Source organism: Anopheles gambiae, chromosome 2 (assembly GCF_943734735.2).
Source record: "Anopheles gambiae chromosome 2, idAnoGambNW_F1_1, whole genome shotgun sequence".
Lineage (NCBI taxonomy): Eukaryota > Metazoa > Arthropoda > Insecta > Diptera > Culicidae > Anopheles > Anopheles gambiae.
In genome coordinates, this window is record NC_064601.1 from 78,906,819 (window position 1) to 78,933,089 (window position 26,271).

At 43.4% G+C, this 26,271-nt stretch overlaps 1 protein-coding gene across 3 annotated transcripts in view; it reads right to left on the reverse strand.

Annotated features, from left to right (window-relative positions):
* Nucleotides 1-25,866, reverse strand: part of LOC1274771 (retinal homeobox protein Rx) — a 45,175-nt gene extending 19,309 nt beyond the window's left edge. The window contains exons 1-4 of one of the 3 annotated variants that reach the window (XM_313972.4): nucleotides 24,737-25,865; nucleotides 24,498-24,587; nucleotides 12,603-13,916; nucleotides 12,314-12,480 (exon numbers count right to left, since the gene is read on the reverse strand). In XM_313972.4, the coding sequence (XP_313972.4) occupies nucleotides 12,314-12,480; nucleotides 12,603-13,916; nucleotides 24,498-24,587; nucleotides 24,737-24,950 (1,785 nt within the window). In that variant the 5' untranslated portion in view covers nucleotides 24,951-25,865. Of the gene's footprint in view, nucleotides 1-12,313; nucleotides 12,481-12,602; nucleotides 13,917-24,473; nucleotides 24,588-24,736 lie in introns of all 3 variants that reach the window. The other 2 variants (XM_061644902.1, XM_061644903.1) reach the window with 2 other exon arrangements.
* Nucleotides 25,867-26,271: the final 405 nt, after the last annotated feature.

Here is a 26,271-nt window from a genome sequence, read left to right on the forward strand (position 1 = left end):
TGGTATCAAAGGCATTGAACATATAAAAATCTCCCCCTTCGTAAGCTGGCCCCAAACAAGAACTGGGACAGAACATGGTGCACCAGAAACGATTTGTCCTGCAAATACCTTCGCATGCGAAGGAAAGCGAAAAAAAGCCCGAATCGCCCCGAATTGCGTAGCGAGTTCTCCGTTCCGTTCCCATCAGACGTTGTCATATTTTACCATAACCAAAATCAAACAGTCCCACCGGAAGCGACGTACATCGGCGCTACACACGTACGAAAAGACACGTGCAGGACCAACTGTTCCTTAGCTTAGCCGAAAGAAAGCAAAATCGATTCTCAACGTTGTGCGCTTTACCATGTGCACACTTACACGTGTGGTGGGTAAACTTGTGAGCCTGGTACAGTGGGTAGGTTTTTTTCTTCGTTCTACACTGTACGCGTTAAATACTAACTTAAGCGCTGCTAACGAGCTTGGTGGGGTAATTTTATTAGCAACAATCACGCGCCCCCTCTATTTCCTCGTGCCCCAGCTCGTGAAGGAAATGAGTAAATGTAAACGCTTTTTAGGCGATGCATGAATGCGTCAACGTGCTTACCAAGAAGAAAGGTTCTTGTGTTATTTCTTCTTGCTAATTTCATGATATCGTCCACGCAGCATTAGGTTCTGCTTCGTATGGTACGTAATCGTGATATAATAAAAACAAAGCTCTCCATTGTTCATTCAACAAACTTGTTCGATCGAAGATAAATATGGATTTTTATGATTGCAATTTTCGCCATTGAATAATCAGTAAAATACGCTACAGTGCGCGGAACATTGCTGTGTATACATGCAAATTAGCAAGCGCCAGTGTGCCATGCTCGAAGAAATGTACGAACAGTAAGCGGTATGTTAAATATTCGATAAAACGGCAGTTAAGCATCATAAACAGGCGACGTTAAGAGCACGGTTAATCGGTTTGATGGAGAGGTTAACTGGTGAGATTGTACTGGATATTTTATGAGCTAATTCCTATCGCACGAGCTTTATTTGTGACCAGAGATCAAGATTGATTCTTTGATTCATTAACTTCAGACAAGAGCAATACCGATTCATTACTGCAACGATCATAGGGTTTGAATAAAATAAACTATCCTCATAAATACCTCAAAACCGCCCTGATATTAAACAAATTGTACAAATTTGATAGTTAATTGTTCAGGTTATTTTGTATTTTAAACGGATACGAGTATGCAAACTTAACATTTTTAATCGATTCGGTTAAAATAAGTAAGAGTTTGCAGAGAAATATGGAGATTGTGGAGATGAATAAGTGTTTTTTATTCAGTCAGTATCAAGTCAGTGTTACTGTTCTTTTGAAATAATTGTTTGAGTTCTGTCACACACCCAAAGTAATTTAAGCTACATGTCCGTTTATTTGTAATGCTTAAATGATATTAAATCGAAGCAAACGACCAGCAAATATATTTCAATTACAGTTTGCATAACAATAAAACCAGCCCGACCGGTTAGTTCCCGTCCATCCTTTTCGAAATAAAAGAACGGTCCCAACTCAACGACATACGAGCTAGTTCCGCAAGCCTTAATTGCTTTCGGTAGTTTTTAAATCTCCATCGCCACAACGCTTGAAACACCCCAAATACTTCGGGCTGCTCGGGCAGTGAACGAATAGTGCGGTTTTTTAGACGACGTTCCCAATCCGGTAAAGACTCACTCACGCAAACACCCTCTCTCTCTCTCTCACGCACACACACACATTCACCCTGCTCAGTGCTGCCCTCGGCCAGCTAATTAAATAGCAATTTCCGTTCGCTCCACTTTGCACCGCCGTCCCCCTGTTCCTGTAGCGATACCGGTGTGCACTCGAAAGCGCGAACCAGGACTCGATTGAAACATAATTATGCGCTGCATTTTCGTCGTACCACCCCTTTTCACCAGGAGAGTGACAGGGTGGGGTATGCACATCGCTGCAGGTGGCCCATTAGGTCGGTGTGCCCGGTGTAGCTGTAACGGTGTCACTCGTATCGGGACTTTGGAATTAATTTTCCACCACCGCCGATCGGTCCGGCCCGGCGGGTCCGGTGCACCATCGTACCAACGGGGATGTCGGTGGCATCGTCCCGGGTTTACTTGCATCCTGTCCGATGGCCGCCTCTGAGTCTGCTGGTGACAGAGTGCGCGTACGGCGCACAAGGCGTTTGAACTGAAATCGAATGAGTAAATTAAATAATCAACGCCAAACCGAGCAGGACTTTGTTTCGGACTCGCTCTAGCACCTGCGCACCGTCCCGGTGGGTCGCTGAATCGGCAATATTGCCGTTCCTGCTGGACCGTTTGTGTCCACAGTTCGGCTTAATTGACACTACAGCAGTGGAAAAGTTTCGCCCGGCCAAAGGCACAAGAACCACGGGCAAGAGCGCACACACACACACACATACACACACAAGCACACTCCATCGTTACCGTCCGTGAACGCGTTCATTAAAAGGAATAATTTGATTACCCGTCGATTAAGCGGTAAACCATTGTGCTACGTTCACTTCGACGGGGCCCGTACGATGCCGCAAAGCATCAGCGCGTCGAGTTTCCTCTAGCGCGCAACGGCAGCCATTTTCTTTTGCCGAGCATCGTACGATGCACGATGGCTACATCAAACACGGCTGGATGCTGCGGAACCGACCCACCGCGCTCCAAGCAATGGAAAAAACTCTCCAACCCTGCCGCTCGTTTGTGTGTTCCGCTCTTATTCGCTCACCGCTATTCGCCTTTCGCTCGCACACTTTGATCGATTTTCCGTGCCATTTAATGTAAACCCCACAACTGCTCTATCATCAGCCCTGTTAGAAGCGGTTAGCAAGAGTAAGGGAGATGATTAACGCACGCCCCGATGCGCACGATTGCGCGAGACGAGCGAAGGATCTCGGTTTTGAGAGCGCCCTTTTTTCATGATTTTGTAACCGTTTGCTATTGTGGTTCAATTTACGAGACAAATTGGATCTATTGTCGGGATAAGATGTCGGTGCTAAGACGATACTAAGTTCAGGAAGTTTTGGAGAAAGAGCATACCCCACACACAAGCATAAATCAGAATGTGTACGAGAAATGCCAAATATGAAAACGAGTTTGCACAATATGTGCTTATCTTTTATGTGTTAATTGTATACAAAATTTAAGAATAATTTGGATTTATTTCAGCAAAGTTTTAAACGAAATAAAAAGGCAAATGTTAACCTATGAGGTACTCTTGTTTCAGCCCACTTGGTTTAACCTCCATCAACTCCTACCATGGAACACAAAAGAAAGCTCCCAGCCCACATGATTAAGCGTACCGTGACAAATGTCCTAATCTCTCATAATTGTGTGAGAAAACATGTGTTTTCCTTCGCGCAAAGCCGTTTGGGGAAAACCTCAAACATTGCACCCTTCACTCCGGCGACGGCGACGTCAACCAAATTGCTTCCCGGAGGGCAGACGGCGCGCGTGCGGCTGGCGTATAACCTTGCGCCTCTGCAGGCTCAAGTGCCTGCGGCAACGCAACCCAATAACCCGTCAAGCGTAATTTAATCTGGATTTGTCCTGCGTTCCGTTTGTTTGTCCCTTTCCAGGGCTGAGGTTTGGGCTCTTTTCTTATCCGTCGAGCCAAATAATCCCCCGCACACACCGCGCTCTCGGGTAAACAAAAAACAGACAAACGGTGGGATTAACGTTATGAAATTTTGTAAATCGCATTTCGCTCGATCGATCTCGTTAAATGAAGATATTGCGGAGGAAATGTGGAATCGAAACAAATAACCGTGAAACACCCCCGCCGCCTCCGGAGCCATGGGATACGCAAACGTTGAGATCTTCCGCCCGAGCAGTTTACGACAGGCAACGGGCGAACGGCGATGATGGAAAAAAGGAATAAAACTTGGGTCAGCTCTCGACTCGAACAGAACGGAAAAACACATTCCATCGAGACGAGTCTGCCCAGCCGGCACGAATGCCCAATGAACGTGGGCGTCATGGCTCCGCAACAGAGACGAGCGGGCAGGGACGGAGTCGGATTATTCAATTTCCCGTTCTCCGTTTCGATCCGAATGTCCTCGCGTGCGGCCGGGGTGAGAAGAAATTGGATCCATCTTCGGCATTACGTAGCTCCGCGTCTTCTGATCTTTCGATTTGATTGACTTTTTCTGTTGTTTCCTTCCTCCAGCGAAGGATCCATTCTGTTTCGGGGTTCTCCCTTTATTTTCCTGTTTGAATTTCCCGCTCGCCCCCCTCCCCGCTGTGCATCTTTCCATTCTCGGGTCGGCGGCTGTATTAATAGCAGCTTTCCTTTACCTGTCCGAATGGGATGCGCAGGGATGGATGGAAAACCACTTGACAGATATCTCAGGCAACTCGATAAGATCCGATCACGTCCCTGCGATGCGCACGCTAGAAATGGAGAGCAACGCGTACGCGCAGCCACTCACGTGACAGTGACAGCTCCGCTAATTGTAATCCGTTCTTCGATAGACAAATAGCTGGTAAATTACTGGGGCTTCGGCAGAAACGCGGGAGGGATTTACCGACCGTCCCCACCCGCCAGTGGTGGGTTTGAGTGATGGAAGCAGATTACATCGAAACGCCCGCGAGTCGCCCGTGTCCCACGCGTGTTCCTCCGGGATGCATCACACGCGGGAAAACGGTAATGATGTTGCGCTTTCGGGGGTTTTTGGCAGCCCGTAATCTTCCTCGTCTCCATGTAGGCCAACAAAAACGCTCCAATTAAGTGTGTAAATTAACAACAAATCAGATTTCCCGAAACGATTAATTAAGTGCGCTTTTGCTTTCGGCGTTAATTGGTGACACTTTTATTGATTACCGCATTGGTGGTGTTAGTGATCGGGTGACTTGTTTGTTGGCTGCTGAATTGTAGCATTGCATGGTAGAGCATGTTTTGGATCTTTGGAAAATAGTTCTTTTTAATGGTGCTTATTAATCAATCATTTTTAGTTTCTAACGATGAATTTATGGAATCTTAAACAAAAGTTTAAAGGGGAACATGAAATTTTTTATCTCTTTTGTGGTGTTATTAACAAATGCATATTTCAGAAAGAAAGATTATTCATTTTTTATAAGATTTGTGCTATTTTTTATACAGTGCCCACTAACTGGCTGTGTTTTACTGGCACTAACTGGAATCTCATGAAGAGAAATTTGTCCCAAATCAGCATTTTTCACACAAATTTAGGGTCTTTTACCTACGTTTGCTATTAATTTAAGCCATCACACGAATTACTATACTTTATATCAACATAAATGAAAAAAAAGTTTGGTATGTTTATACCAGTCAACGCCAATCAAAACAATCAATCCATAGAAACGTCACTCCAGTAAGCGAACGTTGTTCGTTAAGCTTGTTTACCTCTCAGTTAGCGGTCATTTACTATTATAAATTATTTGCGTGTTAGAAATAGCGTAAACAATTACAGCTAAATTTATGTAACATTGTCAACTAGTAACAAAGCGTTGCAAACATATTGATTTTTTGTCCAAAGCTAATACAGTAGAACGAAGTTTATCTGGGATTATTTGGATACTAAAATAACGCGGATAAAGGAATAAAGTTTATGTGATATTAAAAATTCGTGATTGTTTTTTGAAATTTTTACTGTGTTTTGGTAAAACCTATCCAGTATTTATTTTACTTCAGTTTTTTTAATGAGAATATTTGAAATTTACCATAAATTTTAGCATTTCTTGTTATGTCAATGTGCTTTGATAACGGTTTGTTAAAATATCCTCCCCAACACGCAATGTCATCATTGTGTTAAAATATCATTTCTCAACAACATGAATAAATGGACAGCCAAATAAAAGGCATAAACCCGCATAAACGGCATTCCTCTGTATTCTGTAAAAAAATATTACGTCAATAGTTAAAACTAGTGATGGGTAACTCGAAATGAAGTCGTGGATCCACTCCGACTCCGGTGCTCAAAATATGAATCTGACTTCGGATCTTAACCGGGTTCCGAACGAGTCCGGTCGAGTCCGAATCTGTCCGGATGATTCCAGATGTGTCCGAATGAGTCTGAGGTTTGAATGAGATCGGATCGATCCGACTCGGGAAAAATGGTATTTATCCATCACTAGTTAACTAACACAGTTAACTTAACACACTCTTAATGTTTTGTTAAAGAAGCAAAAGTCGTATAAACTTTCCTCGAAAAGTGTGGTTTAGCAAGGTCTTCCTTTCAGGTTGGAAAATAAACAAACAAACATGACGAGATTTGACACGAGTGCGCGGTACTTGTGTTTGCTGTTTTCTGTGGTGCACACATTGTACTTTTTCAAAAACCTACTACAACATTGTATTATTATTACTTTACGCTCGGTAGAGTATAATTGCAAAAGTATAGTCCTTCTCGCACTAGCAATTCTACCATTAGACGATGGGCAAACAAGCGTGTCACCAAATCTCGTGTCACGCAGACATAATGCGCACCGTGTAGTCAACTTTATATGTGCATCTTATACCGTACAATGACAGTCCCGTTTGCAGACTGTCACGCAAATGGGGCGACACTAATTAATTTAATTATTTCAACTAATGTGAACTATTTGAAGATGCTATCTAAAGTGTGCCGTTCAGCACAAACCCATACTGCTCAACCGACTGACTGCCGGTACACTACTCCGCACTGCTGCCGAGAATTGCTTTTTATCATGAGAGACCATTAAAACAACCTTCGACTCTCCGCCCTCCCTCTCCCCTCTGCTCTAACAGCCCAATGTGCAACTCCTTTCGCATACGCATTTTCACGCTGGTGAAATGTGAAACTTTGTGTCGCTTTTTATTTGGGGTAGAGCGTAAATGGGAAAGCGGATAAGGGACAACTTAATTGCAAGTTACACCGTACGGGTCGGGTCCGTCTGGTTCGTTTGCTGCTAACGCTGTCACAACCAGGTCCGCCGTTACAAACTGAATGGCTAGGTGCTTCGATTGCGTTTCCGTGATCGCGCTTGAATGTGATTATTTATGACTATTTAATTACTGTGTCCTTTAACCGATTAAATTTTGATTTCATGCTCCGCTCGCCAGACCGTTCCCGCCGTACACCTGAGGGCCAGGGTCGGTCGATAATGGTCGCAAATAAAAGCGCAATAACAGACGTGTATCGTGATCAGGACGGCATGCACCACCAGTACCATCGTTATCCTTTTCTAGCGCTGTCCCTAAGCAAACAGAGCCACACGAAACCGACCATCGAGCGAGGAATGTGCATGTATAAACAGCAGTTTTTTTTTGTAAGCGTCCCACTAATTGCTGCACTATCAAACACTCATTGCAGTCCATCGTCGGTGGTGGAAATAATTGAAAGAAAGTCGGCACATGTGCATCGTGTGTTTCTGTACGGTTCCATTTCCTGGAATCGTTCTCTAGTTTGTTTTTTGCTTCCTGAGACCGCCGGGTCGGAGTGGTGCACTTTTTCAATTTTCATAATGGAGGTTTTGCATACAATGCAACCTGGAGCCTTTTGCATTTTCCAACCAAATGGTGTAGGGGTCTAGTTGGTGGCGTTCGGTAGGTGGAAGCTCTATGGTTAGCAGAAATTAAATCAAAGCTCAATTTAAATTAAATTAAACTCAATTGTGCTTCGGCTTAATCGTGATTGCTAAACGATGTGAAGTGGTCAGGGACGCGTGTCGAAGCGGCATGAGCAAACTTCCCACTTTTTTCCCCTCCCCGCTAATGCACTCCGCTGGCTGCATGAAGGAAAAAAGCTTTTTCTATGCACCAATCGAGACCCCATCGCATGCACATGCACCGTATTTGCGTTCGCTTAATTGGCTTTGCGGGGTGTCCTGTGGATCCTTTAGGGCATACTACCCCCAGTTCCGTTACACGGGGGCCACATAGTCGAGAGAAAGAGGCAACAAATAAATGAAACCTGCAGCCAGGTTTTGGTTGATAACAGGGGTCAATTACCGTGTTATTTTTCCTTCCTTCTCAACCCGCGCACCCGCCACACGGTTGCTTTAAGCTGGGAAATATAATTTGTTATAATTGTTTCGGTATCTATTATGCTAATTTGACGTGACAGGTGAGCGATCGATCGCCCCACTGACCGCACTGAACACCCAGGCTTACAGGCACTGGTAGCGGGAGGAGCGTTATTATTCAAATGATTCCAAACGAAAGGGACAATCGATATATTACGTTACGTTCTGCCCAGCTCCCGGGTCCGTCCAGCTCATTTGGAGGTAATTTTTAATTGTGCCATGGTCGAGGCAGCGCCCGCAGAACACAATCGCTTATCGACTGTGATTGATCAATGCAGCGATGGTCCGGATGGGAGGGTGGAAAGCAGCGGCAGGGTATGTAATTAAATTTCCCTCCAACAAAACAGTGCCCACTGGCCGCCACCCTTTGCCTGCTGTATCTATTTAAAGAGCATAAAACAGCATTACTCATCAGCCATAATTAATCATTATCACCAGACAATGCATACAGCGAACGAGAGCGGACGTGCGCGAGCGTAATGAGACAACACCTCAGCCCGACGAGCTTCACCATTAGCAAAAGACGCACCGTAGCTTTTTTATTCTGAATGTTAGTTGTACACGAAGGTCCGCAGAGCAAAAAACCAAATATCACAAAGCCCAATTAACCACAACCGTTAGCCACACACGGGTTAAAGGGGAGTGAAAAATATGATTGCACCTACTAAACCGGTGAATATAAATCAAAAGTGTACATCTAATGGTTCCTTATTGAAAATAGAACTATTCGTGACTTTTGGAAGTTCTTCTTATTTTCGTTTTCGTATCTGCTCTGCTTGCTGGAATGGTGGCGTTGAAAGAAGAAACACCCATAGGCTTGTGCAAACAATACCAAACAACGACCAACAAAAAAAAACAAGTGTAACAAAACACCAGCGCGAATGAATCGCATGCCCCGACATCATTCGTCACAATCACTAAACGATTTTTGGCAGCGACACCGAGATTGAAATTGCTTTTTACCAACTTTTGAAGCTCAAATGGCTTTTTGAAAGAACATCGGGAGAGAGAGAAAAAAACACACGCAGCACACTGTTACTCACTTTTAGGACATTTTCACACAACAACTTCACACCCACCTGAGCTCGGTGGAGTTGTTTGCTGTTCGGTGTGATTTTTCGACCAAAATTGATGTTCTTGCTTTTTTCATCCCATGCCTGACAGTTTCGTTTAGTGTAGGCTGTTTTTTATTATTTTTCGCTCTATAGTGCATTGTAAAACGTGACGATATTTCTTTAAAGTTTTTTTTTGTTCGCTTCGCTTCGGCACATGCGCGCCCGGTCTACCGTTTGGCCAAGCGCTGGTAAATTGAATTTGAATAAATAACATTCAACCGAAATTGGATTATGTCTTTTTTCTAGTTGCAAAACGTGAGTGAGCGAACCTGAAGCGTGGTGTTCGATCAACACGATGGTTGATTTTTTGCTTTTTTCTTCTTCCGATCATACCCTTAGCCGCCTTTTACCTCGCGTAATTCAGGATCCTACGACACAGGAGATGGGAGTGCTTTCAGCATCAATTTATTGCATGTCGTTGACCGTGGAAAGTAAATATTGTTTTGCCACAACACATCATGCAGAAAAAAATGACAGTACTAACCACGCTTCGAGCTTAGAATGGGATCCGTTTGGCTAAGAAAATCCTTGTCCAATGGGTGTTGTTAAACTTTTCAAAGTCAGTTTAAAAATTGACTCATGAAACGAACCAGGCAGCGCCGACCACGAGTCAGTGGTTTCTGCCCGGGTTCGTTAAAGAACGTGCCTCCCGACGTGCACGAAGGAAAACGACGCGTGTGTTGCAGAAAGGGGAAATGAAAATTAATTCGGTGCGATTTCTACTCCACCTCCTCTTCGGACCTCGTTGCATCGGCAGCCGGAATGCGCTCTTTGTGCAAACCCACGTGACCCGTGAGTGAGTGAACCGAGAATGGCGGTGGATAATGTTTCCTGTGACGAAACGTCACTTTGAGGTTATGTTCCGGTGAAACGCGAAATTCAATTTCACTTCCACAAACAACTCCGCTGCCATTCCCGACCCGCTGAAGCCAAGTGCTGCGCACATGTGTGTGTGTGTGAGTGCCAGTATTGACTAAACAGCTCCATCACCAGCACCTTCCAATCGCCAACATCATTCCAAACCCCAACCCCAAAAACCGACTACCGCTCGCTCCCCTTTTTCACACCCGCCCGTTCCATTTCCAGCCGGTGGAAGTGGGATAGTTTTTCCTCAATTTGCCGGTATTGTTGCTCCACTAAATTGCAAATCGCGAACATGTCCCGCGGAGTCACTTTAGCCGTAGCTTTCCCCGTACGGTTATTATCCTTGACAGTAGTGTACACGGGGCGCCACACTCTGATGCGACCGGGTGCATCCTTTATGCTTGCGGTGTAGCTGTCACTTTACGTGTACGTTGGAGCATTCACTTTTTTGTTATTTTTGTTTCTTGCCGACTACATCTAGAAGCTTTGATGGAGTGAAAGTGGTGGAGTGGTCCTTCCGCGTACATTATTGTCAATCGAGTTTTACAGTGGTTGTGCGTGCGAAAAATATCATCTACGTGCGTTTAGCTGGGGTTGGTTGAGATAAGTAACATTGACGGTATAAACGCTCCAAAAATGTGTCTTTCTCTTGAAAGTTTGGCTGAATGTCAGTTGTAGGTTCAAAATATGTCTTAAATATAAGGAATGAAAATCAATGTGCAATATTTCATAAAATGATTTGCAAGACACTTCGACATCAAAAATAATCAACAACAAATATCGAGATTTGCATAAAATAATTATGCACATCAAATAAAGTAAAATCATAAAGTCAAGTTATTATTTCACTCAAATTAGCCCCTAAATCTGCTTTGATTTCGTAATCCAGCGTGTGTTTAAACGATTGATTCAACCGGCCGACTTGCCACATTGCAAAGAAGGTTGAAGGAGGGTTGACCTGGTTTGAAAAAAAAACGAACCTCTGAAACAGTGCGTCAACGCGCCGGGAGTTGACACCGAAAAATATTGACAGATGCATGACGAGTCCTCTCTTCCCGACGTGCGACTTCGATAATGAGGGTGTTTGGCAAGTGGTTGCGTCCCGCTGGAAGAGTTTTTAATTTTCGCCCAAATGTTCGGTGCAGTGTTGTTGTGCCAGCATCGCTGGTAGGTGGTTGTTCAAACTCAATTATAACAGTGCCAGGCGTGGGTTTGTGGTGGAAATGAAAATTGGACCATTCAATGGAACATAAAAGTTTGAATGAATTATTGAAACTAATTATCACATTTTTTTGAGAAAATTTTAAAACAGGTGAACAATTTTTAGAACATTAAAAACATGTAAATCTTACATGTACTTTTTACAAATCAACCATTTTTAGAGGCAAGTAGCGTCCTAGTTTATACACTGTCTTTACCTCGTAAGAGAGCTTCCAAGTCAGTAGTTTGATTTAACTCCGTCGTAACTCAAACCAAACGTAAAAATACAAATTGATTGACCCTCCTCCTACTAACTGGCTTACATAGTTGGTGCCTCATTAGGTGCACAATATAATAGGAAAACGTCAAAACGCAACAATTACAAAAATTTCAATCAAACGCGGCATAATCGTTCCCTTCCTTAGAATTAGAGTGTGTATTAATAGACCAAATATGACACCCCTTTCGGAGGGAGTTAACCAAGGGCTGTTGCTGTCCGCCGGCACCCCAAGGCTCGAACCAAACCTCTCCCTCGTGTAATCGTATTCATATGATGGTAAATTGAAAACTCAATTACCGCTGCGATTTACCAGCCACGGGCAACCCCGGAAGTGGCAAGCGGACAGCAAAAGCAGTAGGAACAACGTGCACAGAAGGGTAGTGGCACTGACCTCGTACCCACGTACTCACTCCTACATCGATCAGACAACCAGGAGTGTGCACACTTCGCATCGCTTCTAGGCGGCAGACCTAAGGGGGAGAAAAGCCGCAGGCATTTGCAAGATGACAAAATAAACAAACCACTACGCAAAAACGGAGGGCGTAGCTCATATTTTCGCCATTTCCTTCCCTTTTTTGTTGTTGCCCGATCCTGTAAAAAGCGAGACGTAACGAGATGATTCTCTATTGTATCTCGTTGAATATGATTGGTAACGATTTTGGGCGATATGGCCCGGAGTCCGGTCCGGCCTTCTCCAGATGTTTGTCAAAAATCCAAACCACTACAGATGGTGGTACAAAACGAAGCGTCAAATGTAAGAAAGCTATTCATGGTTCTATTCCGGCCGTGCTTGAGATGCATTAATGAAACAATATCCTCGTTAGACACCTACCTGTACCCGTACTTCCGGCAAATTCACTTTCATCGCCAGCTCCTCGCGCGAATAGACGTCCGGATAGTGGCTCTTTTCGAAGGCTCGCTCTAACTCGTGCAGTTGATAGGTGGTGAAAGTGGTCCGATTTCGACGATGCTTCTTTTTCGAGCAATTATCATCACCACCTAGAACCGGGCCGAAAAACAAAAAAGCGTCAAAACAATGAAGGCCATGTTACATAGCGCAGATTAAAAAATGTGGAGAAGAAGATAATAGACGATTGCTAAAATAAAACCTTCCATCTTACCTTCATCGTCACTGCCCGAGCCCACCTTTTCGCCCTGTTCGCTGGACGTAGTTTGATTGAGCTCTTCGCTGGACGCGTAACTCACGCCACCGTCATCTGCGCCCTTGTCCGCACCACTGTCCGCCGACTGTCGGTGCGGATTGTAGTCGTCCGTCCCCGCATTGGTCCCGGCAGTCGTCCCGTGCTGCCCGGACGATGGCGATGTCTGTTGCGGATGTTGTGATTGCGAAAGGTGTTGTTGTGTCTGTTGCTGCTGCTGCTGCTGCTGCTGGTGAAGAACTTGTAGCTGTTGGTGGTGATGCTGCTGCTGCTGCTGTTGCTGTTGATGATGATGATGGTGCTGTTCCGCTTCGTACGCTGCAGCCTGTCGGGCCCGCAGCTCGTCGAAATTTTTCATATAATCGAAACTATTAGCCCTAATTGATTTATCGGCTGACTCATGCAGCTTATTATATTTGTTAATGGAGCTGTCGGACGTCGGATTGCTTTCGGAGCCGTCCGGCAACAGGACGCCGCCGTCGCCATTTCCGCCATTGCCTCCGGGCCGATCCTCACCATCCCTCGTGCGGTCGTATTTGCGCTTCAGACTCCCGCTGCCATTACCACTGCCTGCGCCGGTTGGGGATGAAAGATTCTCCTCGTACTCGCCGCCGCCAGATGCACCACCGCCTGCCGAGGTGCCCGTTCCGTCCTCTGGGGGACCTTCTGGTCCGCCGCGCATACCAGCCGCGTAGCCGAGCGATCGATAGTTGCGATCGATGAAGTATTTGTTCGTCTCCTTGAGCGTCTTCATGTACTCGAGCTCGGCCAGGGAGGGATGCGGTGGCTGCTGCTGGCCGAGGGCAGGATGCTGCGCATGATGCAGCGCAAGCTGATGCTGTGACGGATGCGTCGGCGAAGGCAGTTGGTGGGGAAGGTGCTGCTGGTGTTGCTGCTGCTGCTGCTGATGCAAATGCTGCTGAAGGTGATTGTGCGCATGGTGGTGCTGGTGGTGGGCTGCATGCTGATGGAGGTGAGGTACGGCCGGCGGGTGTTGGTGATTATGATGATGATGCAGATGATGGTGCGACGGTAGCTGATGATGGAGCGCACTCTGGGGCGACGACGGTTCGAGGGAGCTGGCCGCCACGAGGTCCAACGATTTGATGTGGCTCTGGTAATTGGCTAACTGTTGCTGATACTTGTCCGGGCTCGAGGGACTGCCGAGACCGTAGGTGGCGGGTAGCTGTGTTTTCGCCATCATTTGCTGCTGATCGCACAGCTTGATCTGGCTAAGAGGGGATGCGCTGAGATCGGTTGCATCGCTCGAGTCTCCTGCGAACAAAGGGCAGGGTAGCGAAATAAGTTGAATGATGATGGGTACCAACGTTTTGAGTGCTTTATGATCCTGCACCCTGCTAAATCCTACTGGAGCTACTAGTAAATTGAAAAAAGCTATAAACTATTAAACACACAACAGCAACAACCACAACGTGAAAGGTCAACATAAAAACAAAACGTAATAAAAAGCTGACACAATTGATTAAAGTTTGCTGCACCATGCGCATCTCATGGTTAGTAAAAACTTTGGTTAAGCCATGCCAAATCATATCGCAAAACAATCCCCAAGTCATCTAGTTATGTTTTCAATCGTACAAGAAGTCAATCTAATCGATGTGTTTATTCAATTAGCTCAATCAATTCCAGATTCCGACTTTTCGTCTGAAGTCCAATTAAAGATGGCGCATAAGTGCTTCAACAATCAAGCTTTTGTTTATGTAGGCTTTAAATCCAGTCAGGCAAAAGCTATTAATCTGATGAGATGAGCAAAGATGGTATTGACCAAGTAATGCTCTAACATTTGAAGCAACATAATTCGATAGTGATGAAACACTGCTTAATAACTAGCTACTCATAAAATAACTCATCAAATCTAATCACGATATATAATTCAGCTCTTAACGTCAACAGCTCATTAACTCTGAACTATTATATGTTACTTTTTCGTTATTCTGTATGTACAAGTATGCAACATCACATACATACCATAATAAATGTGCACCAACCAAAAACATCAACAAACAAAATGCGATTCCGATCTCCGTTTACCGTATTGCCCTTCGTTTTACCAAACGCAAAACAGGTGCGAATTGCTTCTTAATCGAAATTAGGCAAACAAAACACATAATAAGTTTCAAACTGGTCATAATTTTTGGACTAACTTGCATCGCGTGTCTGCCCAGTTACGGTGGGCACGAGCAGCCAGGCAAAACAAAGCGTAAAACCAAATTCCATCACACGGCACTGTAGCGTGCGGAAGCATAGAAATCATGGAAATGGCTTAACACACGAGCATGGCGTTCGAACTTGTGTTTTGGGGAATTTGTTTGTAACCTTTTTTACTCCCATTCAAAAAAGCCGCTTTCGCGGGTGTTTCTTGGAATTAGTTTTCGGGCATTCTTAATTCTACCCCCACTGGCACCGACCCTAGGCGTACCCACGGCACGTGCCTCGCTACACAGTAAACTGTTGTAAAAGAAACTCCTTCTTCTAGGACCCAAAAATAACGAAATGTAATTTACTAGCGTTAACGGGGTGAATTTGAGTCCCGAGCATTGCGATTTTGTTTTCGGCAAGCAGAACGGGAATGCAACCCTTTGTAAATAATCGCACCTCGTTCGGTAGAAAACTCGCGAAAAAGTGAGTTATTTTTGACAAATTAATTACACACGGGAAACTGGCATTCATTTGCACGGCAAAGTGATCAGTTTTGTGAAGCCATGAAACAGTCAGGGCAAGTATGGGAGGGAGGGATGGTAAGACACTGCTCAAGTTTTCCGCTTAGCTTAGCCTACCCTGCGTTGCCTTCTTTTGTCAGACCATTCTTCCCTGGCGTGGTGGCAAGCTTTGCATGTCAAAGTGTCATAACGCTACGGTGTGGGGAAATTGTATGTGCTTTAGTTTAATGGGTAACAGAGACCCCGGCATTTTCGTCGCGGCTTCATTATCTGTTCCCTTTTTGTATGATAGCGATCGACCCCTCAGTGCTCGTTTGCCCCACTTGCTTACCGCTTCGTCCGGACTCCTTGCTTTTCCCATTTCCCTCACATATCGGCCGTGGCAAAGACAACCACAAAAAGCGACCGGTGTGCACGTTCTCGAATGGTTGAGAATGAGCCGGAAAACCATCGATAGGAAAACTGAGTATAGTGAGGAACCGCTGACTGCTCGGCAGTCTAATCTAAATTGTGCTCAAATTCAATTTAATTGAGAGTGATTTAACGTTCATGATTTAGTTGTCGCTTCTAATTCCCGCGTGCCACCGCTACCGGTTTAGTGCAAGGTGGGGAAGAAAGGAAGGAAACAAAACCACTGACGTGCGTGTTAACTGTCCTTTGTGCTAGGGGCGACAGCAGGCAGTGTTTAGATTGATTCCATTTCGAAAGGGAAGAAGCCGGTCGGCAACCGGTCGGTGGGGATCGAAACGAAACGCCCAAAACGATATCAAATGCAATCCATTAGTGGAAGTCATTGTAAATCTAGTGTTAACATCATGCAAGTCAAATGATTGTGGTGTTTTTTTCACTCTTCCTCTCTGTCAGGGTCCTGTTTTTGGTCGCATTATCCAGTGCCTATGTTTGTGTGTGAGTGTGTGTGCCCAAACTGGTGTAAAGAACGTGGCGTGCTGTGACCAACGCCATCAAATGCCGTTGACGACGACAGTTTTCAGATACAGCTCACAATCCAGTACAACTGCACTCTCCCTCTCTTACTCTCTCTTTTGCTCTCTTTCTTTGTTTCCGAGTTATTTTGGTCTCTTTTTGTAATAGGATCTGTTTCCCACCAGGGCCAAATCCCAGCCGAAGGGGTCGTAGTTTCGGGGGTTTCATCCATTTTTTAACTATTACGAGACGAATATGCTATCTTGATGGACTGTCAATATATCGTTTCACTATCAAGCCCCAGACTCGTGCTGTAGCGATCATTGAGATCCAAATTGACAGGCGCTCCGTCACGAACCGTCCATTCGGAGCATTCGGTTGAAACTCGTTATATCAACCTAGGACAAGGTTGAAAAGCAAAACTCGGGAAACTTCAACCGGGAAAAACATATCCCCGAAATGGGGACATAGTGTTGTCAGTCTAGGAACACCTTCAAACTGGTGAAAAGGCCACGAGAAGGCTTTGAAGGATGGTCACACATAGATTACGGGATGTGACACAATGTTAGGTTAGATTACCTTCGAGCAAATAGAGAAAGATAGAATAGATATGAAAAATCTGCAAGTTTTTCTGTTCTTTTATGCGATCAAATATTAGACAACAACAAAACATAACTTATATTTAGTAACCAATAACCCCGATACTGGAAGGGTTAAAACTAATCTGTCTTAAATAGTTTACGCTTTTTACCCGCTCGCTTACATTGGAAACGGTTTCCTAAGTGAATAATTAGTACGATGGCAATTGGTTGCTAAACATACGTACATTAGTCGTCTGTTTACAGCATCTACTGCAATGCAAGCTGCAAGTCATTTTTGTTCCCACCTTTTACCGACCATCTCTCGCTTCTTGCTTAATGCAATTCCAGTGAGAGGCAAACCCAAACATCCAAACTAGACAACTCCGTCAAGGATCGGAACTTGATTGTTGATTAACATCTCCAAACGTCACAGTCTAAAGCGACTCGGCACGGCAACAGCGGCGGCAAAAAGGTGCTTCCACAAACGAATAAAACACCTTCCAGTTGCTTTTAAAGGGGACTTTTATGTCATTCCTGCCAGCGAGAAGGATGAAAAGAGGATGGTATCAAAACTACGTTACCCATCCGTGCTATTGCTGGGTGGAAAGTGAAGAAATGGAGCTAGGGCTTGGGACGACTGGTGCTGCAAGCGTCTGTGTGCTTTAACATTTCCAAGGACTTATTTTTAACGAAGACAAAGAGGGAGAGACACAGAGAGAGAGTGAGTTAAACAGAAGGAATACTTTAAGCCCTTGTTCGCATCTAATTTCTAATAATATGCTCGTTGTTTCTACACGGGATTAAAAGGGATAAAAGCATTTAACGTGTGACATAAATTGATTCCTATCGAGACGTACTGATGCTTGTTCATCTTGGCGAACTCGCTCCAGCCAATCAGTGTCTGACGATCACAATCCTACGTTAAAAAGTACATTCTGCTGCACTCAAATAATGATCTTGCATGACCTTTTTAATGCGCATAATTACTCTCATGTTTAAAAGCGTCCATCATCTATCTAAAGTTTTCAACACATAGCGATTACCACAAAGGTGGTGAGAACGCAATGGCAATGCTGCTAGATTATCTCTTAGAAAGTGAATGCTTATTAGGGAAAATCTAAATATTTAACTAATTACTTGCTATGATCGATTACAATGCGTGATTAGTTCATTAAAGAATAACATTAATCATTCATCGTTTAATAGTGAAATTTAACGCAGAGCTACTCAGAAATTACAGTTCAATACGACGAAGTTACAGGATAACGAGGAAGAAGTTAACAAAGAATACTACTATGTCGAAGTACACTATGCACAAAAAAGGTTTTTCCAAAACATATTGCAGCTTTAATGAAACTATACGAATCAATGACAACAACAAACACACTGATGCCTGTATCCGTGTTGTCGCAGAATCCGGACGAGGTCGATGAGCCCAAATAAACGGTGCTCCGCAATATATATGTATATAAAAATCAATAAATACAGCGTAGAAAATTCATAAATATATACTCTCACCCAGACGATTTGCTAGAACGTCGCAAACGAAAGAAAGAAATCCCGCTGACAGGCCGGTCACAGCAACAGTCACGAGACGCCAGATCCAGACGTCACGATAACCTCCAGCTACTTTTGATTCAATTTGTTTTCCTAATTAATACCTGCATCCGCATACATCCGGCACGAAGCGGCATTACGAAACGCACGTGCTAGAGCTTTACCTATCGCTATTGTAGCCAGCTAAACAAATTCCCTCATAAATGTTAGACTTTGATTAATTGAGCTGGAGTGAAGTGTCCGATTAGCATTCACTCGCAACCACTGTATAGTTTCCAAACAGAGCATGGATTGTGGTTTAAATATCAAGGTGAGAAAATGTATAACTTATAACGGATTTAACAAACAGTCTTTTTAAAAAGAAAATAAACGATCTTCAATATTGCAAATGGTTGCAAATGTAGCACACTAGCATCGAACCCTTTGACAACATAATTGCATAATATCGGTCAGCGTCCATGGTGAATAGGTTCAGGTTCTATCTAGATGGAGCAAAAATGTCATGCCGTAGGGCATTTCAGTAGTTGCTAATGGTTTTTGCTATTCCAAAGAACAGATTGCTTTCGATTACCATCAAGCTCGCATTTGATCTTCCTTATTTTGTCTATCTTTCTCTCTCCGCTCCTCGATTGATGATTCGATTAAGAAGATACAAACACATTTATTCATTACAAACGAACAGATCTGCACACTTTTCAGCTCGTTCAAAGGTAGACCTCTCAACCGAGGTCCGATACGATCTGAGGATGGGGCTAGGGCAAGGTATTAGGCGGCGCCCGGACACAGGAAGTGCATCCATCCCTTTTTTAAATGCCTGGATACAACCTTTTCCAGATATGTCGCTTGATCTTGTGCTGCTGCAATCCGGTTCAATCCGTTAGGGATTCAAAGTCATCACACTCAACAGAGAACAAGACCCAAGCTAGACGAAATGCGGTACCGGCAGGCAAGCGGCCGCTAAAGGTTCTCCAGCAGTGCACTGCTGGCTTCCCACGTTATTGAGTTAGTTTTCCATTTGGTAAACTCTTTCATGTTGAAAATCTCCTCTTATTGAATTTCTTCCGACCCGTTTCCCGTGCAGAAGAACGGAGGAACGAGAAGTGAAGGCAGCCTTTGGTACGGTGGAATGCAATGGGAGTGAAGTCGTCTTCCGACTGTCGCCAGCCAGAACACTTTCCATTCGGCCGTACGTTCCAATGATGCAGCTACTAATTGCACCGTATCTTGCTGTTAATTTGTCTAATTTGCTGTGAGTGTATATTTTTGTTTCAGCGCACAGGAACAACAATGATTCTCAAGAAATCGTTCGAAACAGGCGGAGCGAACGGATAAGTGATATTTAATACAGTGTTTTGCCTCGTCATGGGGTTCGTTTGTCGGGAAAACTCTTTGGTCTTGTTATGTTCCTTTTTTGTTACTTCTTGTCAAACAAAGAGACAAAATGTTGAAGAAATGTTGAATGTGCACCAGAAATGGTTGATTGAAAGGGAAAGAAAACGATTGCTGATTTGCTTTCACTCGCGTGTACCATCTGTATTGTTTGGGGTCAACTAACGAAAAACAAATAGATAATGTTCCATGCTTTGTCGAGGTACCGTCAATGTGAAATTTTTAAAAAGTTGGTAATTTTTTCTAGCTCTGATTAAAACTTAGTTGTGGAATTTATAAGTTTTGATATGTTTGGTATGAACCGATTATCGACTTTAGGATCAATGTTGACCCCGCTGTAGGATTTTTAATTTTACGAAATTTAGAACAATGGCCGCAAATGAAATAGGTCCTGAGACGGAAATAGCTTTAACCTAAAAAATAAATCTCATGCGGATGCTGGCTTCATGTCCAGCTCCCATGTGTACGTTAGCGCCCTGCGCATCATAAGTTACCGACCCGTAGGATCTTATTTGATTATAAGCTTGGAAACATCAAGCCTTTACATGTTTTATCGATTCAGATGACATGTTTCGAATTTTATTAATTCTATTACATAATTTCATGAAAATAATATAATTATGATTTAAAGATTCAATAATTATGATCAATCATGATTTTAAAAACATGATATGTTGATTTTTCACCACACAAACCATAAATGAAATATGAAGCATAATGGTTAAAAAAACATGAACTGAAATTTTATAAACAAGACTAGATGAAACGTAGTCTTATTGATTTCATCACAACTTATCGATATTCTGATAATTATAACCATGTCATGTCGTCTCTACTCACGTTTATTAGCATAGCTATTCGTTTTTGCCTTGCTGAATGATACACGATCTTAACATTCCATTGTAATATAGCGAGTGTAATGAATTCATGTCAAGTATAATTAGCCCGTGCAAAACCTTCACTCAGTAATATGGGTCAAAAGCAATACGGAGCCAATTGACTTACATTTATCGAACCATCCGCCAATGTCCTTAAGCCACTGTAAACCGTACTCAAAACGGAACCTCTGTGTTCTTTTTTTTCGTCCAATTGGTGCCACTCACTTTAAAACCTTCGCGGACAATCACCAACCGCCTCCGTTCATTAGCCGGCTCGCCAAGCCTGACAGTGGCGTTGACGTACATTCGTCTCGTAATAGAATTACTACAATCTGTGCGGCAGAGAGCTGGGGAGCTGGGGCCACGCAGCGGTCCATTACCGCGGGTCCAACCCGTGTGTTGACCGATGATCGGCGCGTACTCTTCTTAATGGAAGCAACATCATTATTAAGCAATCGCAACATTCATTTAATGATTAATTAAGTGCTAAACACGGCACTGGCGGTAAGGGTTTGGAGTTGGAGACTTGAGGATGGTGTGCCGGGAGTTTATTGTTATTTATCCGCGCGTTAATGGAGATGGTAGGAGCCACTTTAAGCCATCACCTTCAGTTTCACACAACCTCCTCCGTGACTTGAGCCAACCGGTTACCGGGAATCGAGGTGGCTTAACTGAACGTAATCCTAATTTTCGCCCAAACGTCGAATGCTCAAAAAGACAGTTGGTGCGAACAGTAGGAAACTAACAAAAAGCAAGCGAAGCTATCGACGGAGTTGGAGTTGAAGTAATAAACGCAACCCCACTACCATCGAACACGACCGAACGAGAAACAAACTGTGAAAAGTGAGGTGTATCTCGCGAGACATAAAGAAGCGTTAATAAATCAATCAAAGAAACACTTCCATCCATCGGAATCGACCCAACGATGGAAGGAACAAAACGAGAGAAGCAAAAAATCGTTTGATTAATTTAGTTTTAACCGTGCCAACCGTGCGTGTTAAAATCATCGACAGCTGGACAGGTGAACGTTCCACAGGGTAGGGCCGTACGCAAAAGCGAAATCCTTCCTGTAGTTTGGTATTTTTTCCACACAGAGGTATTGCTTTGGATCCAGTTTATTGCTTTGTTTTCTCGTACGTTCTCGTACGAAAGTAGATTTTAAATTGAATTAAAACTCCGTGCCAGCACGCAGAGCTTCGTGATCCACTCAAGATTGACGACGGAGCTGCCGGGTGCTGGAAGATTACGGCAGTCATGCTTACAGTGTGCGACCAAGCGCAACTCAAGCACCGAAAACGGAGCACCAATTTTGGGCACAAACGTGTGTAGATGCCAATCTTGGAACGCATATACACTTTACACGCTCCATTAGCCGTACAAGAAGGGCAGGACCGGTCGGTGGGATCGGTGGCCCGCTTTTGAAAGTGAGATTTTGCACAAAAGGATCGGCCATGGGTTGCTAAATGTTCGCCAAAACCCGTCCCATCTGCAGGCAACCGTTCGGACAAGGCAGCTATCTGTCAGACGCTAACGTACTATTTACCCCTTTCACATCCATTTTCCAAAGACGAAAAGCCTTTCCTAAGCAAAACCGGCGAAAACCAGGTGGGAAAATTTCTCATGAGTTCCGGTGGACACATTTCACTTTCCCAACTCGGAAGCCCGCCAAGGGGCCTATCAAGTGTTCGCTACAAGAGCTACACGAAAGCGTTTGATTGATGACAGAATGGGTCGAGTGGAGGGTTCCCGTTGGGAAATAGGGAGCAGACAGTAAAGCCAGCATGGCTGATGGAGCTGACAGTGGAAGATGCAGAAAGCCTAGAGATCTAGCGATTGGCCGCGGTCGATTACGGTGGCTGATTCGGTCGACAAAGGAAAGCCCACCGCTTTGTGTTCGCTATTGGGGCGATGAATGGGATACCGAAACGCTAAATTAGAGACACTATTATTATCTGTGCACCCACCGGACTTGTCGGGAGCTGAAGTTAACGCATGGCTTTTCCAATCGTTCATTGATCCATTTGTGTGGTGTGGCAGATTTCTCTCTGGGTTTGAATAATTTATGTCTTGAGGCATGAATCTACGCACGAGGCTTTTCTATGTATCATCTAACGATGGGAGATGGCATTTTAGAAGAAACTAATCAGATGCAAACAATGTGTTGAATAATTAGACTTTTCCCAAGTGTTTCAGTAGCATGCAGATAGAGTGTAAACCGCACAGATTAATTGAATAATAGTGATTGCATCGTCCAAAATGTGTTTGAACAATATCTGTCTTATTGTAAAATACGGCAAAATTTAAGCCTTAAACCACAACACTAATTTTTGTACTAACCTCAATATTGTTATTACACGGGCATTAAATTTGCTACATAAAGCAAAACGATTAGAGACAAACTACTAACGATTAAAGGATATTTCAGTGACACAATCTTGGCATGATTTATGAGCATTGTTAAATTCCGAACAATAATTTGAAATTTGCATGAAATGAAGCTGTTGTAAATTTAATATCAACATTATGCGTTCAGGAAGCATCATACACACGCAAATATTGCATTAAACTGAACCACATTGTCGCTCTAAGTATTTGGAATAATATGTAAGTAAAAAAAATCCAGTAAGAAACTTAAAAGAACTCAATTTTCTCAAATTCGTGTCCTAAACGACAAACATAACATCCATTACATTCAGCAATCTAGGACAGTTTCTTAGAGATTAATTTATAATAAAAATATATTTTCTTGTTTCTAAAAACATTTTTAAAATTTCAAATCAAATAGCTTACTTTAAATCAAAAAGTTGCTAGTTTGTCATATAAAAAAATATCAAAATTATGCACGTACCGCAGTACAATTTGCTACAATTTTATCTCTTGCTATGCTATCCTATATCCTTAGCTCCTTTTTAAAATAAATTATTGACTTTGGAGCTTTCAGCGAATTTTTCAGAACCAGTTTTTGCATAATGTTTCCAAGAAATAGCTACATATAGTTGTTTTTAATTTTTGTTTTACTGATTCTTAAATGTATAATACAAAGTATTACAAGTCAGACATTTATCAATACATACAACAAAAAAGATTAGAACATTTGTAAAATTTTCATATACATCATAGATACAACCAAGCACTTCCATAACATATGAACATATCTATCGTAACATTTCAGGGAGGTTCGTATCAAACAAATCACATGAAATACATTATATTTTTTATTGCTGTTGTCAGTTTACTTTCAAAAATAATAATTTTAAACGTTTAACGGGTTTATTGTTACGTTATTGTTACAATTCACTTTGTCTTTTGTTTACCGAGTTGTTGTTGTTTGTATAGCTTTAAGAGGCTTTGGCTCCAACGGAGTTCTTTTGCCTCTAATGTTTCAGGAGTTATATTCCGAATCAATGAACCATTTCACCGTTTGTTTTGTATGGTAAGAGGTTGTTTTTAAGGCAGGTTTTACGGAAAAGCTGTCAATCTTTTGATGTGAAATATGTGCGGCAACAACGACAAATTAACATTGATGACATAATTAAAAACAAACAAATTAGTTCTAATTGCGTGCAAACATAATTTGTACCGTACAGAAATATACAAAAGATAAAAGTAAAAATAAAAATGCATTCAAACAAAGAACCTGAACCAATGCTACCTTTGCATCATATAACTTGTTTTGTTCATTTATTAAAATCATCGATAAAGCAGTGGATGAGCTATAGTGTTATTTCAGTTTTTAAAACATTTTTTACAAAGCCAAAAGTCATCAAACCTACTGAAACCAAACCATTCCCAGCCAAACAGAGCCAAACTAGATTAGTATCCTACCTCCGTTTTCACAATTATTCAAACCTAATATTGCGTCGATCGTGTGCCGAGGTGTGAGCGTTTGACCGCCGGGTCCGAGTTTTTTCGCCGTATCTTTCAGGAAAATGCCATTTTCTGAAAATCAAACCACCAGGACGAACACTTTAGAAACAATACATACTCCCAATCAAGTACAGGACCAGGACACTGACTGTTCCCATTCCTTTGTAGGCTTTTGGGTAGCCTTTCACACACTGTCTTTCTCTCTCACGTGTGTTACCTACCTTCGCGGAAGTTTTCCTCAATGTCGACGTCGAGCTGACCGCATTCCTTTAGCTTTTCCATGATCTTGTGAAAATTTTTGGCATCGCGCACGTTCTCCAACAGCTTCTGCACGTCCTCGGCTTCGCTCGGTGGAAACTTATTGTGTGCAATCAGCTTCTCGATCAGGTTCGTGAAGATTTGCTTCTGCACCTCGGACAGGGACTTGATGTCCATCGTAGGCGGAAGGCGAATGCAAGAATGGTTGGATTGACAGGGTGGGCAGCGTTTTGCTTTTTTATTATCCGTTTTAAGAGTGGGGTCACTGAGCAGTTTTATTTTTGTACGAATATCCTTTACATGAAATTGATAACACACTCATACCATATTGCAGATATTTTTCACATTTGCCAGTAGGCTGAACGGCTTTCTTTTATACAACACCTTTGAACTTCGCGCACACCAAATTTTGTATATTTTACACCGTCATTATTACGTTATTATTTCCTCAATATATTACCACACCAATTACACTGATTCCGTATCATTGATAAATTTCAAAGCTTTAGGTTCACGTTTAGCCTATTTTCCACTTAACAGTGAGAACGTTACATGTATTAACTTCACTTTCCGCACTGCAACCGCATTCTCTCTAAACTGTGACGAACATGGTCGCGTTATTATCCTTGACGAGATAAGGAAATGTGTGCCAACAGGTATTTCTTTACTAAATTTCCTTTCACACTGGTTGGTTCGTGTCACAGAACCACACTGGCGAGCTAGCCTCTAGGGAGAAAAGATTTTTCCAGCGTTTGCTGGTCGGGAAAAATTGTCAGCATCAAACCATCAGCACGCATAACCGCCCCCTGGGGAGACACACGAAACAACACCGGTGCTGCGCCAAAACACAAACAAAACAAAAAGCACAAACCACACACTCACGCGATGTAAAACTACACACTACACGCGGCCAGCTAGTAGAACCCCGGAATGCCGTACCATGCGACAAAAGAGTGCCCGCAGGAGCAGCACGCGAATTTCACGCGACACGCTAAAATCGAACCCGAAGAAACACGCGAAACACCACCACAGCCGTATGCGCAACCAAACGCGCCAAAGGTAAATGGCGTTTTGTGCGGTTCGTCGAAAATCCTTGTGTGCTGGAGCTCGATTTTCCCTGGTGCCGGTGGTGCACTGCTACGCTACCGGGGTAGGTTTGTAGTGCTATCCTCTTTTCCGATTTGCGCTCTCGCTCACTCTCCCGTATACCCTGTGTCTATCCCGTTTCCACTCTTTCCTGTGTGTTGTAGCCGTTTTCCCCCGTACCAGTATTGTTCAGCTTCTCTCAGCCACCGATCGAGGGTTGCTGCTTTTAGGGGTGGATTTTTCGCTCTCTGAGAAACCACTGCTTGTCTCGCCTTCGCCTATGTAGCTCTCCCTATCTCTTTCTCTTTCTCTCGTACTCTTTCTCTTTCTTTATCCATCTGCTCCGCTCTGTTTCGGATGCTGCAAGGCGCGCCGATTGAAAGAGAACCAGATTTTTTCCGAGTGGCAACCA